This window comes from Numenius arquata, chromosome 5 (genome assembly GCF_964106895.1).
Source record: "Numenius arquata chromosome 5, bNumArq3.hap1.1, whole genome shotgun sequence".
Classification (NCBI taxonomy): domain Eukaryota; kingdom Metazoa; phylum Chordata; class Aves; order Charadriiformes; family Scolopacidae; genus Numenius; species Numenius arquata.
The window spans coordinates 21,234,751-21,254,894 of NC_133580.1; the positions used below are offsets into that span (position 1 = coordinate 21,234,751).

At 50.1% G+C, this 20,144-nt stretch overlaps 1 protein-coding gene across 1 annotated transcript; it reads right to left on the reverse strand.

The window, feature by feature from the left end:
- Window positions 1-13,220: 13,220 nt before the first annotated feature.
- On the reverse strand, window positions 13,221-17,456 carry LOC141465031 (protein FAM162B-like). Its single transcript, XM_074148211.1, has 4 exons — window positions 17,324-17,456; window positions 15,478-15,583; window positions 13,986-14,094; window positions 13,221-13,328 (listed from the first exon to the last, which is right to left on the reverse strand). Exons 1-4 carry the CDS (start codon window positions 17,454-17,456, stop codon window positions 13,221-13,223), a joined length of 456 nt encoding a protein of 151 aa, XP_074004312.1.
- Window positions 17,457-20,144: the final 2,688 nt, after the last annotated feature.

Genomic DNA, 20,144 nt, shown 5'->3' on the forward strand with positions numbered 1-20,144 from the left:
GAGTCCCATCCCTCTCTTAAAAGAGATGGAGGGGAGGACATTAGAAGGAGGCTGATGAAGGTGCACCAGAGGAGTGCGCTTGCCCCGAGCTGGCCACCACAGCCACCCCAGGAAGGTCCACCAGAAAATTCCACCCCAGACTGGAGTTGGACTAGATGATCTATACGGTCCCTTCCAACTCTAAAAAATTCAGTGAAATTCAGACCAAGGGGCAATGGCCGGCATGGACCACCTGGCTAAGATCAGAGCGTTTGGCAGGAGTGGACTGAGACGGCGCAGAGCTAGGGACCAGGTGCAGCTTTGGGACACGATTCCTGGGCTCAGGACACTAGCTGAAAGCGCTGCTGCGTCCTGCCCGCTGGCAGCAGGCAGAGCCATGGCACCAAGCTCTCCTCTGCAGCACCCAGCCGGGGTCCCTGTGGTCCCCCAGGGCTTCGCTCCCCGCCTCTATCTGTAACACCAAGACACGCACCACAATCCTCCTTTTTCTAAGGCGCTTGGTCCACACTGCCAAAATTCAGCATCAAACGGCTCAGAAGTTTGCACTTCTTTGCGGTTTTACCTGAATTTGTGTTTCTGACTCCCTCATCTCAGACTATGAGCAATTACCTGCTCCTCCACCTCTTCAGGGCAAAGCTTGAGTTTCTGGAAGATCAGTGCTGTGGAACTGCTCCTGGGTTTGCGGAGCCAAATAAATGGCATGCAGTTGATTTAAACACACCATTTTACAGCAGGCAGACAGGTTTCCCCTTCAGCAACATACTTATTGCCACTGCACGCGTTGGTCAGTAGAATGCATAAGTATGTTGTTGGTCAGGACACACGACATGGTCCTGCATTTGCCAGCCTGCAAACACGGCTCGTCCCACTCCCAGCAAAACCTGCGCAAACATCAGGCTGAGGGAGCTGGGGGTGTTCAGAGGGGAGACCTTGTCGGTCTCTGCAACTCCCTGAAAGGAGGGTGTAGCCAGGGGGGGTCGGTCTCTTCTCCCAAGGAACTGGAGATGGGACAAGAGGAAATGGCCTCAAGTTGCACCAGGGGAGGTTTAGGATGGATATTAGGGAAAATTTCTTCCCTGAAAGGGTGTCAAGCATTGGAAGAGGCTGCCCAGGGAAGTGGTTGAATCACCATCCCTGAAGGTATTTAAAAGCTGGGCAGACATGGTGCTGAGGGACGTGGTTTAGTGGTGGTTTGGGCAGTGTCGGGTTGATGGTTGGACTCAATCTGAAAAGTCCATTCCAACCTCAACGATTCCTTGATTCTATAACATCCAGCCAGACTGCACGCTGGGGAGCACCCGAGCTGCCCCAGCCACACAGCGTCCAGGCGGAGCAGTGCTGGGGACTCAGGGACGTTAATCGTGGGCTGAAAGCTGGCGTATGACACAGCCATGCTCCAGCAAGGGCAGGGAGACGGCAGGTGGGATAATGGAGGATAATAGCTGTACAGTTAGAAATCATAACAGCTCAGCCTGTACAAAGGGTTAGCTTCCAAGAGAGCCGTTATCTCAGCACAGATGATGCCTGGATGTCAGAGCCTCTGTGCCGTTTTTTCTTTGGTTAAGTACATGGTTTTATTACTGTTTATAGAAGTATGCCTGCATACAGAGCAGGGAGGGGGCACATTAGCCAGGAAGAGCTGAGCTTGCTGTGTGTGAGCATCCAGACCCCATCTGAGCCTGCCCGAGAAGGCCAGTAAGTACACACGGGGGGCTGCCTTAATTTCCAGGTCATGATCCCTGGCTGATGTGTAAAAGCAGCTCAAATCACTTTTCCTTGTTGATGAAAATGTCAACAGGGAGGAGGGAGTCAGAGGAAGAGGGAGGCAAAGCCCTCCCTTCTCTCATGTCACCCATCTCCCTTCCAGTCTGTGACTATTTCTGCACTCTCTGTATAACTATCATCGCTCATTAACAATACCCTGTCTGGTAGACTCCCAGGGGAGTCCCACAGGGGCTGGCCATAGCAGGGGGGGTCTTACATAGAGCTCAGCAGCGTCTCCAGGCCCCTGGGTGATGGGGAACCCCTTCCCAGGACCCCAAACCCCAGCCCTTAAACCTCACTCATCCTAAGTCCTCAGCTCTAAAACCCAAACAAGCCCGTAAAGGGGCGATGCTTGTGCCAGCCCGCACTCGCGCTTGCCCCCTCCCAGGGCAGCCCTGCTCCTGGGGGTGCGGATTTTCCCCACCTCTAACAGGGATGCTGTGGCCCGCCCTGCCTGCCTTTGTGGAGTGCTTTGGGAGCCGCTGAGGAAGGCAGGGGCCAGATCCCTCAGTACCAGCAGCCAAGAGGAATCTTGACTGCCTCTTCCCAGCGCAACGCTTTCAGCTTCTTTCCACGGGGTTGAAAGCAAAATTCTCATCATTCCTCCTTCAGATGAGGCAGCCACACTACTTCACTCTGTCTCAAGGGAAACCTACTTTTGAGATAAAGGTAGGCTACAGAGATTTTACTTTCCTTTATGTAAATATATGTCTAAAGGAGAAAACCTGAGGGATATTGCAAATCATTTTCCAGGCTGGTGCATAACTTTGTGCACAGAAAGTGGATCTGGAGATGGGTGTCTTAGGCTCATGTGCAGACACACTTCTGCAGGGATTTTTTTTTTTATTATTATTATTTTTTTTCTCTAGTTAATTGAAGCAAAATAAAATATTTGGGTTCAAGCTGCTCTGCTGAACACTCTGTTCTAGTTCTTCCCAAAGAAGACCAGCCCTAAGGAAGTCACTGTACATTAAGAACTTCTTAAAAAGAAAGCCAGAGTCCCACCTGATGAACGTTGCAGAGTTCATCAAGTGTTGTTAGGGAATTCCAGAGGGTGATGAACCATAGCCAACCACAGCCTGTGCTGGTGGGTTGAGCAGAGGAAGGACGTGACAGCAGGGTGGATGCACCGCTCTGCTCCCCACCAAGCCAGGCACCCTGTTCCCAGGCCCATCACTCCATGGGCAGGCGAGAGCCCCGGGTGCTGGGGCTGGAGCTCTTCTCCATGCTGTTTGCGCGGATGCTGCCCTGGCACTCCAGAGCAGCTGGGCTCCCACGGCCTGGCTCCGGGGAGGATGGCACCATCTGCTGCAGAGCTCCCAGGTTCAAGGTCAGAGTTTGGCTCTGAGCAAAGGGCACCAGAAGGACTCAGCTGCCACTGGGGACCCATACACCAAATGCCATCCGAACAGTGGCTGCCTCTGCTCCTCACCCTCTGCGGCTTCCTCCACAGCCCCAGAGCCTCTCTTGGCTGGACACTTGTGTGACCCCAGCAACAGGAGACACTTACGCTTCCAGCTGCCACCCATGGAGGTCCACAGACACCTGGACTTCACTTGGAATGAGCTCAAAACTCCTCCCTGGTGCATTCAGCAAAGGCAACAAGAGGCAAGTAGATTAAAAAGTCCTCCAGCACTAAACATTAACAGCTACAGAGAGGCTGTGGGAATTGGCACGTCAGACACCGTGGCTGCACAGGCAGCCCCTGCCCATTCCTGCAGAGTTTTGCGCTTGGCAGCCCCTCAGTGTCCCACCACCTGCACGTGGGCTCCTGCCATGGCAGTGGGTGCCCAGCAGTCCCCAGCACGACAGCTTTCAGGAGAGGAGAAAAGGAAACGAGTGGGAGAGAACAACCTGCAATAGCTGTATTTTTGCTTTGCATTAACGTTTGTTTGTCAAGTAAAATCACCCTCTCATGGGGCTTAGAGCACTGAAATTCTGGTATATTTAACTGCCTACTTTTCAAGGTTCACTCCAGCCCCTTAATACAGTCTGAAACCATTCTGGAGGTTGTTCCATCCCCCCTGGAGCAGCATTGCTTTAATGATATCTTTACAGCCGTAATGGATGTCCTTGGTAAAGATTATAGCCCTGCTGTTAGAAATCTGTTGCAGGACAAGGCTTAGACAATGCTAAAATAGCTGCCGGGGAGCCAGGAGCTGGGCGTAAGGGTGGTGCAATTCACAGGGCACCGCGTGAGCTGTGTTTGCATTCATACCTTCTGCAGAAACAGAAACATGAACCACTGGGAATGACTGTAATTAGCTGATGACTAATTCATTGGGCTATTTTGGCTTCCATTTCATTTAGAAAAAAAAGTCTCAGGACCATACGTCATCCAGGAGAAGCGTATTACACACCAGCACACAGATCCCTCTGTTTCCTGGTAGAGCCTCACCGGTGGTTTCCAATACCTTTGCTCACGGTGCAGAGCATACACCAGCCATGAGCGAGCCCAGCCCTTCCCTACGAAATCCTGTTCCAGACTGACCTCCTCCTGGCAGCAAGCCCTCACTGAATTTCACTGAATTTTTAGAGTTGGAAGGGACCATAAAGATCATCTAGTCCAACTCCCCTGCCGAAGCAGGATTGCCCAGAGCATGTCAGAGCATGTCACTCAGGACTGCATCCAGGCGGGTCTTGAAAATCTCCAAAGAAGGGGACTCCACCACCTCCCTGGGCAGCCTGTTCCAGGGCTCTGGCACCCTCACCGGAAAGAAGTTTCTTCTCATATTTGAGTGGAACCTCCCATGTTCCAGCTTGTGCCCGTTGCCCCTCGTCCTCTCACTGGCAACCACTGAAAAGAGTCCAGCTCCATCCTCCTTCAACCCACCCTTCAGATACTTATAAGCATTGATAAGGTCTCCCCTCAGCCTTCTCTTCTCCCCGCTAAAGAGTCCCAGCTCTCTCAGCCTTTCTTCATCAGGGAGATGCTCCAATCCTTGAATCGTCCTCGTTGCCCTTCGCTGGACTCTTTCCAGTAGTTCCCTATCCCTCTTGAATTGGGGAGCCCAGAACTGGATGCAGTATTCCAGTTGTGGCCTCACCAGCCCTCACACACCCAGCAAACAGCAGTCCCTGCCTAAATAGCCCGAGGTTTGGGTCCCTGCATCGAGGATCACAGTGATGCAGAGGAAGGGTCAGAACACAGCTTTCTACGTGGAAAGCTCAAGCTGTCTCGTGCACAGAGAAGGTGTGGAGCCAGTGAGACTCATGTAGTGTCAAGGTTTGAGTCCAGATCCTCCACAGAGCAAAGAAATGAAATGGTCAGGTCCTTTCAAAGCCCTTCAGGAGATACCTACTCCTTGTGTGACTGTCACAGAGATTTTGCCATAAATCACATAGCACTATTGATTGTCAAACTGCCTAACCATGGAGAATTACTTTAATACTACCTCAATGCATTAATGAATGATTCATTAATTAATTCAAATTGTTGAACAGTGTCCTTGCTTTCCTGCTAGGCTAGAAGGACTTTGTGCCAAATCCAAACAGGAGAGTGGTGTTTAAGCCATCTCTGAAATCACGATGGACATGAGGACCCCAGATACCTGCGGGCCAGCAGCAGCCAGTGCTTTTTTGCTGCAGGGATGCTGAGAAAAGGAGAAAGCATGAGGGTGCTTGTGCTTTCCAAGTTGGAAAGATCTTTGTGGTAAGAGGGAGCAGGTCCCTTTACAGATCCAAACCATTGTTGCATGTCACCCAGATGAGACCTTCACCCACGAAGCTCCTTTGGACTGACCCTTGGCAGTGCCAGGAACAAAAGCAGGTTTTCAGCCACTAACTGGCAATGCTGCTCCCACAATTGCTGGTGCCTTGGGCACAGACAGAGGAGAACAAGTTTCTGATGCGTAACCACTGTGCTTTTTATTTTTCCAGGATCGCCAGTAAAGTTTGGAAAGCTTTTACATCCTCTCTTTCTGCAAAAGTACTAGATTATTGATTCTGTGCTAAAACAAACAAACAAAAAATTTAATTGGATTGTTTCTGAAGAGGCTACTAATGTAGTAAATTGCGTGATACAGGAATAAATTCACTGTAGTGTCAATCACTCAAATGGCCATTAAGCCAGTGATACTCATCAAGCAATGGTCAGACACTCCAGGCGTTATGAACATAGCAGGAATCCAACCAAGGCAATAGCTATGGGGCAATAAGTCACACACAGGAAAGAGTTGAGATGGGATGTTTCATATTCCATATGGAAGACAATATCCAGTGCTTGGAAGCTGAAGCTGGGTGCATTCAGCCTTAAAATAACCAGCAGTTTCCCAGCTTGGTAAGAGACTAAACACTGAAAGAACAGGGAAGTCTTTAAAATGTGACCTTTCCAAATGGAAAGATTTCATCTACATCCAGGGAAAGAGTCCTTTGCACGTGCAGGATCATGTCAGACTTGCTGCATCCCAGGAGAAGAACTGCACATAACAGATGGATGAAGAGAAATCAAATGCCACTACAAACCCCTTGAGCAGGTCAAAAAGAGAGGTAGAATGAGTAAGGAGGAGACCAAGGTCTCCTGAGCTCAGATTTCTCACACCTTTTCTCTGAGGCACTGGGATGCTCATGATGCAGAGCCTCCTGTATGAGCTTCATCTCACCACACTGGCAGAAGAAAGCTCGGTGCACCCAGCTCTGCCTCACAGCAGCCTAGTTCCCTGGGGAGGCTGAATCTCTGGAAATCACTGAAACTTCAAAAAAAACCAAACAGCTTAATCCACAACCAGGAGCCACTGCAGCACTGATTTTAATGGAAGCAGAATTAGATCAGCTCCAGCTACTAGGAAAAATCTTCCCCAATAATTGTTACCATAATGCAAATCCCTATGGCACCAGCACATTGTTAACCATTTCCATGTAGGAGTTCAGTAAAATGGCAAAAATCCCACAAGGCAGGAAACATTCTTTCCTGTCAGTACAGAGCAGTAAACCAGGAGGTGAGAGTTGAAAGGACTCACCCTTGGTCTCCCCAAGCATCATGGAAAAGGAGCACATTCCCAGCTCCCTCCTCTGTCTCGGAGAAGAGCCAGCAGCTCGCACTGTCCTCAGAGCTGGCTGGGGAAATACAGAGCACCTGATTAAAGGGGAAGAAGAGCTCCTACCTAAGAGCAACTCCCAGCCTTTTTTTAAATGACTGGGAGATCAGGTGCAACACTGAAGCAATAGAGATGAGAGGGAAAGGAAAAAATCCCACCACAACCCTAAGGTGGTGAGGATTAGCCAATTATACATTCAGGAGGCTGTGTTAATTAGAAGCTTTTGAAGAGAAGAGTCAAAGGACTTTGCAAACACAGATGGAAACCGATTTTAACAAGCAGTGCTAAGTCCCTGAGTTGGAGAGGCATCGGCGGTGCAATGTCCTCTGCTGGCATCCCCAATTACTACAGGGAACTGCTCCAGACAAGGCTATGCTACACCAACAGCCACCCGCCACCCACTGAGAGTGAGCCAGCCATTAGCCTGACTGATTTTTTGGGGAATATTATGATACTAAAATGAATAATCATGTAGCCGGGGCTGGTAAAGGATTATTTCCTACATAATAGTCATAGCTCTTTGTGAGAGCCCAAAAGCACCTGGGTCATCAGTGGCTCAGGGAGGAGGAACTGATTTTCCCTTTTTCTTAATGACAATGTGTAATGCAGCAGCTTTATGCACTAATCAGCAGAGACCTGGGCTGTTTAAGAGGATTTGATAATAGCTCACACCTGAAGCCGCCTTTTTTCTTCCCAGACAGAGGGAAGTGCAGACCAGAGAGTAGAACATGTCACGATTCATTTATTTGTTCTTTATATATGGTTATTATCACAGAATTGTGGAATGGTTTAGGTTGGAAGGGACCTTAAAGATCATCTTGTTCCACCCCCCTGCCCTGGAACACTTCCCACCAGACCAGGTTGCTCAAAGCCCCCTCCAACCTGGTGTTGAACCCCTCCAGGGATGGGGCAGCCACAGCTTCTCTGGGCAACCTGGGCCAGAGGAGGACTTAGGGGTGTTGGTGGACGAGAAGCACAACATGAGCCGACATCGCACTCTGGCAGCTTAGAACATCCCCTGCACCCTGGGCTGCATCCCCAGCAGTGTGGGCAAGGGCGGGGATTCTGCCCCTCTGCTCCACTCTAGTGAGACCCCACCTGGAGTCCTGTGTCCAGCTCTGGAGTCCTCAGCACAGGAAGGACATGGACCTGTTGGAAAAGGTCCAGAGGAGGCCATGGAGATGCTGCGAGGGCTGGAGTCCCCCTGCTGTGAGGACAGGCTGAGAGTGTTGGGAGGGTTCAGCCTGGAGAAAAGTCTCCGGGGAGACCTTAGAGCCCCTTCCAGTCCCTAAAGGGGGCCTACAGGAGAGATGGGGAGGGACTCCTTATGAGGGAGTGTAGTGATATGGTCATCTCCTTTCTCTTGTAAGTCAGGGAAGCTCAGAACATGGATGTGGATTTGTTTACAAGCATCAAAATGGGTTTCTATAAGTGTTACATGCACCTCCTTAAAGAGGACACACGAAAGCCATTTAAGAATTAATAAAAATAAAAAAATCTAAGAGACTGAATAGAGCTGTTTTAGTTTATCCCCAAATGAACACTAACTTTGAGGTAATTCTTGAGGTTTATCGCACTAACCAAGAAAACGAGGTCATGTAAAATGAAAGAGTTCGTATTACCTGTGAAAGCAAAAGTGCTTTCTCAGCAGAGGCTTGTTCACTCTGTGCTTGTCCTAGACCATTATTTTCACTTCCCTGAGATGCCCTTGGCGAGGAATACTACAGGGAACAGACATCACTTTTGGTAAGCTGTGAGTTGCACACAAGGACTGCAGACACCGAGCTGTGACAGATGTCACAGCCCCCTCACACACACACGGTCCTCACCCTTTAACGGGTGTGCAACATGGAGAAATGTGCTCCTAAGAAGCATCAGAGGGAAAAAGCTGCCCAATGACCATAGGACCAGTGATGGAGTCACAGAATCACAGAATCTTCATGGTTGGAAGGGACCTTTGAGATCATTGAGTCCTAGAGCCCAACAACCACTGCCTGCCTGCCAGTGGCCCAGCCCATCCTTGCCAGCAACTTTTTCATGTAGTGACACACCGGCAATGAGTGAGTGGACATGATTTTTCACACAATAAACCACAGAGACCTCAGAAGGAGCTTCCCTGAATTGAATTTCACTGAATTTTTTTTTAGAGTTGGAAGGGACCATAGAGATCATCTAGTCCAACTCCCCTGCTGAAGCAGGATTGCCCAGAGCATGTCAGAGCATGTCACTCAGGACTGCATCCAGGCAGGTCTTGAAGATCTCCAAAGAAGGGGACTCCACCACCTCCCTGGGCAGCCTGTTCCAGGGCTCTGGCACCCTCACCGGAAAGAAGTTTCTTCTCATATTTGAGTGGAACCTCCCATGTTCCAGCTTGTGCCCGTTGCCCCTCATCCTCTCACTGGCAACCACTGAAGAGAGTCTGGCTCCATCCTCCTTCAACCCACCCTTCAGATACTTATAAGCATTGATAAGGTCTCCCCTCAGCCTTCTCTTCTCCCCGCTAAAGAGTCCCAGCTCTCTCAGCCTTTCTTCATAAGGGAGATGCTCCAATCCTTGAATCATCCTCGTTGCCCTTTGCTGGACTCTTTCCAGTAGTTCCCTATCCCTCTTGAATTGGGGAGCCCAGAACTGGATGCAGTATTCCAGTTGTGGCCTCACCAGTGCAGAGTAGAGGGGGAGAATGACTTCCCTCGACCTACTAGCCACACTTTTCCCTATGCAGCCCAGGATTCCATTGGCCTTCCTGGCCACAAGAGCACACTGCTTGCTCATTGTCATTTTTCTGTCTACCAGGACCCCCAGATCTTTCTCTTCAGAACTTGACTCCAGCAGGTCCACACCTAACCTGTACTGGTGCCTAACATTCTTCTTCCCCAGGTGCAGGACCCTACCCTAAGGTCTTCCCCTTAATTCTTATCCATAGACACTCAACGCTGTCATCTTGCATATTGCTAAGTTCGAGGCATACAATACTGCTCTTAACATAAAGGGCCACCCCACCACCTCTCTTTCCTTGCCTGTCCCTTCTGAAAAGTTGGTAACCATCAATCACAGCACTCCAGTTATGCGAGTCCTCCCACCATGTTTCTGTGATGGCAACCAGATCATAGTTTTCTTGCTGTACGATGGCCTCCAGCTCCTCCTGTTTGTTACCTATGCTGCATGCATTCATGTAGATACACTTCAGCTGGGCTAATCGTCCCACTATTTTTCTGGGAGGGCAAGCACTAATTCCCACCTGTTCATGTGCAGACATTTCTGCAGTTACCATCTTAATCACTACTCATGTCTTCACTGCCACATGTGTCCTTCTCTCCCTCATCAACTGCCACAACAGGCTGCAAGGCCGTGCTGGCACCTTTACCTACTAGCACTGGCACGCTATTCCCAGGCACCACTTTAGTAACCCTGGTTCCAACCCCATCCCCCTTCAAATCTAGTTTAAAGCTCTCTCAATGAGCCCTGCTAATTCTTGTCCCAATATCCTTTTTCCCCTTCGGGTTAGGCTTCCCCCACCTGCTGCCAGCATGCCTGGTGAGCTGTAGATCTGCCCGTGATCAAAGAATCCAAAGTCCTGCTGTTTACACCAGTCTTTCAGCCGTGAGTTGATCTTTTGATTCTTCCTATTTATCCCCCCCATCCATCCCTGTGACTGGTGGGATAGAAGAGAACACCACTTGTGCTCCTGATCCCTTGACCAGTCGTCCCAGCACTCTGAAGTCCCTTTTCATTGCCTTTAGGCTTCTGGTGGCTACCTCATCATTGCCCACTTGAAATATCAGTAGTGGGTAATAATCTGAGGGCTGAACCAGGGAGTGAATTTCCCTCTGTATATCCTTAATCCTGGCCCCAGGGAGGCAGGTGACTTCCCTGTGGGATGGGTCTGGTCTACAGATTGGGCCCTCTGTTCCACTCAGAAGGGAGTCACCTATTACAATCACCTTTCTTTTTTTCTTAGTTGATGAGGTCCTGAGGCATGGGGGTGGGTGACTAGTCCTGGGTGCCTCACTGGGCAGATTGTCCTCTTCATTCTCATTTACCTCATCCCCAAAATCCAGAACTCCAAACCTATTACGCAGATGTAACTGGGAAGGTGAGGGAGGCTGTTGGGGGTTCCGCTTGCCTCTTCGAGGAAGGACCAGCCTCCATTCCCCCCTTTCTATTAAGTCCCCTCTCTCTGCCCGGTGACAGGGCGGGAGGGGATCATCTACTTTTATTAGAGCCTTTTCTTGCTGCCTTTGCCTCAGGGTACGGCTCCACCAGTCTATTTCACTTTCGCATTCTCTGATGCTCCTTAACCTTTCCACCTCTTCTCTCAGTTCTACCACCTGCCTGAGCAGGTCGTTTCTCTGCTCGCATGGCACACAATGGGTGTCTCTGGGTCCCTGTGGTACCACAGCCAGGCTCAGGCATTCGGTGCAGCCGGGGCCCTGCACGGCCGCGTCCTGGCGCGGGAGCTCGGTCTGAGTTCCCACATTCTTCTTCACAGGGGCTTTGGGGCGTTTCGTTGCCATTTCCTCTCCTGAGCCTGAACGGACCGTTCGCCCTCAGACTCTCCCTCTTTGTCCTGGGCACGAGCCCCACGCGCTCTGCGCACGTGCGCTAATGTACCCGCCCTTGCGCTCACGTGCGCCCGGCACGCGCTCTGCCCCTGCTGCGGCTGGAGCCGCTTTTAAATTTGCCGCGGCTCGCCCGGCCCGCCCCCAGCCGCGTCAGCCTCTCGGCTCCCTCGCGAGATTCCCGACTCGCTTCGGGTCTCCCCGCTCTCCTTCGGCTTCTCCGTCTCCGGGAAGCCCCCTCTCCGTCTCGATCTAAATCAAATTTAAAGCGGCAGCACTCACCGCTGTCGCTCTCCGCGTGGTCTGAGGGAAGCTCGCGGTATGGCCGCTTTTAAATTTGCCGCGGCTCGCCCGGCCCGCCCCCAGCCGCGTCAGCCTCTCGGCTCCCTCGCGAGATTCCCGACTCGTTTCGGGTCTCCCCGCTCTTCTTCGGCTTCTCCGTCTCCGGGAAGCCCCCTCTGCGTCTCGATCTAAACCAAATTTAAAGCGGCAGCACTCACCGCTGCCGCTGTCGCTCTCCGCGTGGTCTCCAGTCCCCCTGGAGCACATGTGCAACTGCTCCGAGTAATATACCTTGCAAAGGCCAAGCCTTGGTGAGATGCTCGGGACACTGCGGCATCTACAACCTCCTGTGGCAGCCAAGGTAAGACGGCTGGCTTTTGTCGCTCCGTGTCCCTTGGCACCCCATGCAGCACACCTGGCTCCACCAGCCTGTCTTACTGGTCTTGAGGGGTTACGAATGGTGCAGGGGGGCTCAGGCCGTCAGTGCCCACAAGCATGAACTGGGGCCTGTGTTCAAGTTCGATCACTTCATGAAAAAAACCCTTTCAGTAGATTGCTAGGATGTCTCCCATCTGTTAAACACCATCCCAGAGAGTTTGGTGACACTTTAAATGAAGCTGTGAAGAGATGCGGGGTTTTTTTAGATATAATTGGACAGCTGTTTTATTATGAATCAATGAACTATGATGATTAAAAAGAATGCAGTTTTAGCAAACCGTGTATTAACAATTACTCCTGACTAAAATCAAAACTAAGCAAGTGCTAGAGAACCTTCATGATGATTACCAGAGGCAGAAGATGAAAAACCAGTGAGGTGCGACAGGACGGGAAGTGCCTCCAGGCCAGGCTCCCAGTGCTGGGCATGAGTTCCTGGGGCTGCCCCACAGCAACCAAACCACTCCACATACCCATGCTACCACTCCACGTACTGCCATCTCCTCTGGCCTAAAGCCCCCGTTGGCCCAAATCAGTCATCAGGGTCTGCTCACACTCCTCCATCTTCCCAGCCCCTCTTCATGCTCGTGTCCCCTCTCTTCCCTGGCCACAGGACCCCATGAGAGGAAGGAGAGGGGACTGATGGCAGCCAGCTCAGAGGCAGAGATAATCCACCTCTTTGTGCTTGCAAAACGTGTTTCAGAGTCCTTTTCCCCTTGCCCTAGGTCCCTTTGGCCAAGGCTGTTCACCCTATAGGCATTGCGCGGAATGGGATGCTCTCTGATGTAGGGCCATGTCCTTCCTGGCTGCGAGAAGACAGCCCCACGGCCACCCTGAGCATCAGCAGCACCATGAAAAGCTGATCCTGAGCCAAGGAGTCCTGCATCTGACCTTCCCACACTTTCCCATTTAGAAGAGATTTCTGTATTTCAGCAGAACCCAGTGCCAAAGAGCAGAGGCCACAGAAAGCAGCTCCTGGAGTTTCCAGAGGAGCTTCCCGGTTTGTGTGTAGCAGTTTTTAAGCAGTGAAATCTTTTCCCTGAGAGTTTCAGTGAAAAAGCTCCAAATAGTGAAATGAAGACAGGTACATATGCCATGTGTGCAAATCACGTACGTCCTGCTGTTAAAAGAAATCTGTTGCAAATCATTGTGGCTTCCCAACAGCTGCCTCCTGAGCTTTCTCCACCTCAGCCTTCCATTTGGCCTTCTTTTCTGTGTTCATCCTCAGCAACGTGTGATCCTTTTTAGCAGCCTTGAAAAGAAATGGTGAAAATCATTGCATGCACTTGCTTCCCACCACTAAATTGCCCCACATTTGCACCACTTGCTTTGCCACCCCATTGTCCTTTTTGATATTTTGCAGTGAGAAAAGTTAATGTGTTTCCTTGTTTTACCAAATTTTCAGCATTTGCAGCTCTGATTAGCAGTGTAAATTGTTTAGAGGTGCACTGGGACACGCAAGTCAGGCTGGAGAACCTCCTTCCCCACCAGTGGGATGGGAAGAAGCGAGTGTCATAGCTCTTGGTGGCCATGGTGGTATGGAGGCTAGGCAGGCAGGACAGCAGGAGCCTCATGGCCCATGGGTGCAGGGCAGGACCAGGCACCATTGATGTTGTCTGAGCTTCTCCCCAACCTTTGGACCAGCCTCTTGTCGAGATATCATGATACAGAGCATTGTACTGCACGGGTTTATGGCAAAGTGGGTCAGAAGGAACACATCAACCACCAACTTGTGCTTCCTCATGTTGATGTTTCCTTGGGAGAATGGGCGATACAGATCCTGTGCAAATATTGCTTATATGGACTTATTCTCAAACATATCTGTCACCAGGGTGCTTGTTTACGAAGAGAGTATACATAGACCATACGTTAAGTGAATAAGTTCACTTCACCCAGAAACAATACTCACTTCTTTGCCTGTGATTGTCATGGCCAAACAGCCCAGCAAGGTCAGCGCAATCATGATGTAGCAAACCTTTATCCTGACGCTGTTCCTTGCTGCGTCGAGGACCTCAGACCTGTAGGGGACAGAGCAGAGTTTCCCTCCTGTGTGTGAAATGGGATCATGGGGAGCTGGGTAATGAACCCTCGAGTCTTTCAGAAACTGCCTGTTAATGTACAGTGCATTTCAGCCTTCTCTTTCTGCAAGTGCCTAGAGGAGGACTCAAAAAATTAGCCTATGGGGGAAAGATTTAACCCCCTCCCGCACAGGTGGGGTATTGCTACTCACAACAGTTGTCAGTAACAACAGGAGTAACAAATCCTGTCCTCCTGCCTTCTTTTATTGCATGTGAGAGTGAAAACCTGAAAAATGACAGAGACAGGAAAGTCTTTCCATTGTGACAATGGAATTATGAGGGGCCCACCTTTGGGTGCTGCAGGGCAGGGCACAGGGGTGTTGCACAGCACCAGGAGACGCTGGGGCCATGCCACCGGGGTCATGCCATGCCACCCTCAGTGGAAAAAAATCACATGCATGACATTTTGGCTAAGAGCAACGGAGAGGTTTCACAGAGCGAAGAGGCACAGCAAGTGATGATGGGGTCTGTGGCCACATCCCTCCCCCAGCTGCAGGTGGTGCTTTGCAGCCCCGTCCCCCGTATCCCTCTCCAGGCACCTGGTGGGGGGCACCTGGTGGGGCACCAGCATCTGCCTGCAGTGGGAGGGGACGATCGCACTGTCCACACGGAGTTGTCTTCCCAAGGAGCTGAGCAGCCACAGCCCTTGTCGGGAAACCTCCACCACCTTCCATGGGTGACTCACAGTATTTACCTGACAATTTACGCTTGCAAGAGATGGCAGCATGGCAATGAGTCATCCATGAGATGCAATTTGCTGACACCTCCAAGGGGAAGGCCAGCTGGAGGAGCCCCCAGGGTGTCCCAAGTCAGGCAGCTTTGGGTCTCCAACACTGAGTGACATTCCTTTAACAAGATACCTTCACAAGGGGGTGAAACCGTAGCCCAGATGTGAGGAATTTGTTGGAGACGTCTGCCACCAAAGCTGCGTATAGCTCCGACTTCCATTTAAAATGTATGCAGCATTATTAATTGCTAATCAATAAAACCCAAAGCAAATGATATTTTACCATGGTGACTTCCTAGTTACAAAGCCACTTGTCCTGCAAAAGGCTGTTCATCTTAGTCTGAAACTTATGATACATAAAACAAGGTAATCCAATTTACTTCGCAGGACACGACAAAAAGTTCATGCTCCCAAAAATTTGGATTATTTTTGGAAACCAGTAGCAGCAAGCCCCATCAGCACAGAGGAATACTAATCCCCACCATGTGAGCACACTTCTGAGTAATGCAAACTAGGGTTTTAATCCATATGTTTACATGCAAAAGCATCATTCAGGCAAAAAGAGTTTAATAGCAGAAGAAAACAAGTCTACTTACGATATATACTTCGGAATGTCCTCCTCCTTTTTAAAGCGTCCTGCCCATACTAACACTTTTTTATCAAAATTTGTAGGCCTTCTATCATTTTTGAATGCTTTGTAACCTGTAAGAGATTTTATAAAAGAAAACAAAGAGCTAGGCTTAAAGGTGGGAAGAGGAAAAAAGCTGTCATTACAGAGGGAAAACGACTGAGAGTTCAGAATGGCACTTTTCTATTCTGTGGGAGCCAAAAGCACTTTCTAATGTCAAAAGGACTCAGCAACTGGTGTGAGATGCTTTGTTACATTTGCAGCTTATTTCATTCTGCTTAACATTTCTCCCCTTTAGTTTAGGTGGGTTTTAAACTGAAAAACTCTTTTAGCCTTCCTGATTAAAGGATGTGGGGCTGGTCACCCAAGCCCGCAGCATGCTCTCACCCTGCTGGCACCTCGCTCTTAAATGGCCGAACTAGTGAGTGAAGCAAACTGCCAGCAGCACTAATAACTTCTTGACAGCATCTCCTTCTACAAGCACCCGTGGAGAGATGAGGTATGTTAATGTACAGAGGGTGGGAGGCTGGCAGTCATCCTTGTACTCTAACGATGACACAGTACACCCCGCTGGACCAGCACGGCAATGCCATTAGCGTGCTGTCCCCCCCATCAGAAAGGGACTCTGGCTCCTCTTGATGGAAACAAGCCCAAGGCCATGAGGAGGGCAGTAGCAGGGAGACCCTGCAAAAATAGGTAGCAATAGCTAGCTCAAACCCTGGCTTTGGGATTGAACACCGGTATGTGAGGTCATCCCCAGGTAGCAGGGACTGCTCACACACTCAAGATGCCCTAGGCTTGCAAATGTGGGACTGGTGTTCAGAAATGCCCTGTGGGTGACCAGGGCATGAGGAAGGGATGGAGATGAAGATTCCATCAGTCTCAGTGTCCCGCGCTCCCCGGCTGTTGCTGGATCACTGGTGCTTAGCTGCAAGAAAATCACTGCTGCTACAGAACAGGGCACAGGGAGCATCACCTCCTGCCTGGGTTGAGATGGTGAAATCCCATTCAGTGCCTGGGCCTGCTCACACGTGCCAGGACTTGTGAATAGCTGAAATATCCCAGGTGTAACTCTTGGCACCCAGACACTCCAGGTGAATGTAATCTCATGCTTCTCCTATTTCTCTTACAGAGTGCCAGTGAGACCGGGAGAGCTAAATCTGAAATACCAGCAAGCATCTGGATCAGACGTGCAGCAAGCAGTAAGATGGATCACTAAAAGAACAGGCTCCATCCCAGGGGAGACAGGGGCGAAACCCCGCACTTGGAGCCCCACAGGAGTGCGGGCAGCCCAGCCTCACCGACCTGCAAAGGCACGGCCAAGGAGGGGTTAAAAAGAGGAACTACCTCCGTGCCAGGGAACTGGTTGTGTGGGAGCACCCCATGCCCACTGCCTGCCACAAGCCCCCCGCAGTGGTGGGTGACATCTATCAGGGAGCGTGGGGGGAGCCAGGGGTGTGGGTCTGCCACCTGCCCAGCCCGTGCGCTGGTCCTCCTCCGGGCAGCTGGGTAGGAGGAGGAATTTTTGTTTATTTATTTGTAATTAACAGGTTCCCTGACATGAAGTATCAGTTTGCATCTGCTGCCATAGGAGGAGGACTATTTAACACACAAAAACCTTCGTCCCTGTGCACTGTGTTAGTCAGACCTCTCAGTTTGCCCCGTGTCTCGGGACCGTTTGTGACCCCAGGAGATGCAGCGCTGCAGTTAGCGGCCACAGACAAGAACAGGAGTCATTTTCTCGCCCTTTCCTGCAAAAAATACCCTTTCCCTCCATGCTGCAGCACGAAAACAGTGACCAGCTTTCTACCCACCTGGATTAGCCGTCTGCGAAGCTGCCTCCTGAGCGCTCTTCGCTTTGTCACTGACAGCTCTCGTGGGGAGCAGGACCGGCCGAGCCCCCCGCTGCCACAGCCCAGGGCTGCGCCCCAACAGCATCCCCAGCATCCCCCCCCCGGCCACTGCCTCCCCACCCACCTGGACCACACTGGGGACTGGCCGGAGCCCAGAGGGCTGTGCCTAGGAGTTATTAACATAAAACTACCCTTTCCTGCGTTTCCACCCTGGCTGCCAACAATTTTTGCTTGCGTCATGATGACTAGTTAAATTTATCACTGGTGTTTACCAAAAGGACACACCTTCAGAGCTGGGAGGGCAGAGATCACCCCTCCAGCAGCTGGCGCCCAGCCCTGGCCCTGCCCCAGGCTCCCCACCCCGAGGAACCCCTCGGGAGAGCTGCGGGGATTTACCTTATTTTCCCAGTCCTTACTATGATAGGACTCGAATAGGACAGCGTGCCGTATTTCCCCAAAGATAGGCTTAGCGACTGCTAATTATCACAGCCAGTTAAGCTGCTAGACTTCTTAATTGTTCTCAGCTAAAAAATAATCTTGCAAATCAGTTGCATTAAACAGACTTTTTGAAGAGGAGCCACATTTCCTCTATCTCAGAATAAATGTGGTTTGGCAGAAGGAAACTGAAGCCAATGTTTGTGGCTATAAATGCAGATGGGGAACCCATCTCACATCCAGGCTGCAAACTCTCCTGGCAAACAAATATACTTCGGGTTTAAATCAGTAAACTAAGAAATAATATCAAAACCCTCAGGTGATGTAGTGTTTGTCAGTCAGTAAAATTGTCATTGAAATGTAACGGTACCTACAACATATTTGCCGTCTTTGAATTCGGTCTCCAAGAAGTCCGGACAGTGCTGGATGTTTCCCACAACATCAGCTGTTCTAACTAGAGAATGAACCAAAACAATGCTATTTTATCCCTTTGACATTTCTCCTGCATTTTGCACAAAATTCTCCCTGATGGGTCAGGAAATGGAAATGCAAACTACTTGTTTCATTTGGAGCAGCGGGGTATTTACTCTCCTTACGCATACAAGGCTCTAAAGCTGACTCACAGCTAGGGGAAAAAAAAAAAAAATCCATTCGAAAGGGAAGAAGCAGTTGCCAAAAGCAAAATTTTCAGAACTATATAGTAATACTATTAAATGCAATATTGCAGATAATCAAAGTGCGTCTAAGAGCAAGGGCAGGAACTGCAAGGGAATAGAGCTCGGGATGTTGGCAAGAATATTCCTTAAGGGCTGAGAGGACGAAAGATGTGAGACAGATGCAGCTCCAGTTACCCGCCTCCTGGCCCCAAGGAAAAACTCTACCATTTATAAAGACATTTTATGTTTTTTGAGAAGATAAAGTTACTGATATGGAGGAAAGAAGAAACTTGCAGCAATAACAAATGTCGTTTTTCCTCTTTTATGAAAACTCCACAACGCATCCGGACATACCACAATGCATTTAGCTTAATTTGCTTATAACTTGGTAAAGCAAATTAGATCCATTTCCAAATTAGGAACCCACATAGAAAACAAATGGTGGCTTGAGCTTCCAGCTGCAAATGAGACCTGCAAACAAGCAGAAATCAGGGGATGTGATTCTGCTGGAAACTGGTAAAGTCAACGAGGATGTGTGTGTCCTGCTCCGGGTTTCCTTGGGGAAGAGGGGTGCGAGGAAGAGGAAAGGGGCATTTATAGCATGAAGTTTATGGGGCTTAGCACCACTGAGCATCCCCACAGGCCCCTTTCTTGCCTTGCAGAAGAGCTGCTGAGTGGAAAAAAGGCGCTGTACATCTGGACATCCATGGGCTGTGCTGCCACGACGCTCGCTTGGATGACACTAAACCCCACAGGGGCTCTGCCTGCACGGAGCATTTTCACTTTAACAGGCACTCTCCAAAATGCTTATTGCAAAAGTGACTGTCTTTATGTCGTGTCTGATTATGGATTTGAAGAGGAAAAAAAAACCAGTACTTTTATTTTATCTCTCAGTTTCTCAAATGCAGAGAAAATCGTGGGGTTTTTCAGGCCTCCCCCGTGCTTATCCACCTAGGGGTTGCCAACTATTTCCTCTAGAAGACACACCAGCTAACAGCTGTATTAATCACATCTGCTGTGAGCAAAAAAAGCACTTCAGGATTTATTATGCCAGCATTTAGAAGTGCAAAGACACAGAGGTCCTCATGAAACCACAAAGGCAGTTACTTGTTCCTGAATTTTACTCCTTTCTCTGGCACAGTGCTGGGGTGAGTTTTACTGCAGTGCATGAACGTTAATAAAAAGCCATATACACCACTGCGTTAGGAAATCGAGCTTTCCCTTGTGCAGCGTGGATCTCTCCCTGGCCCAGAGTATCTTGAATCCCGAATAGCAGAGAGATGCAGAATGCTGCGGGACCGTGGTAGCCTTGTGTGCAGAGTGATGGCCTTAGTCGTCCTTAGAAGAGTTTTGTGCCCAGCCCAGCACATGCCCAGGTTACAAACCATCCCCATGAGGCTCAGACATTTACTCCCTCTTCAAGACACTGCTGATTCCCATCGTTAGCAGAACGCAACCATTATCCCATGACCATTAAGCTCACAGACAGGGATTTTGTTGCACGATGCAGAAATAGCAAAACTGGGCTTAAAGCACCATCTTCTTCTCCTCCCATGTCCTTCTTCCAGGAGGAGAGCAGGACCTCGGCCCCTCAAGAGGCCCCGGAGGGTGCAGACGACAGCTCACACACCAAGTAGCTGCACAGACATCCCCCAGCTTCCTTTGACCCTCGCCACAAGGGGAGAGCACGG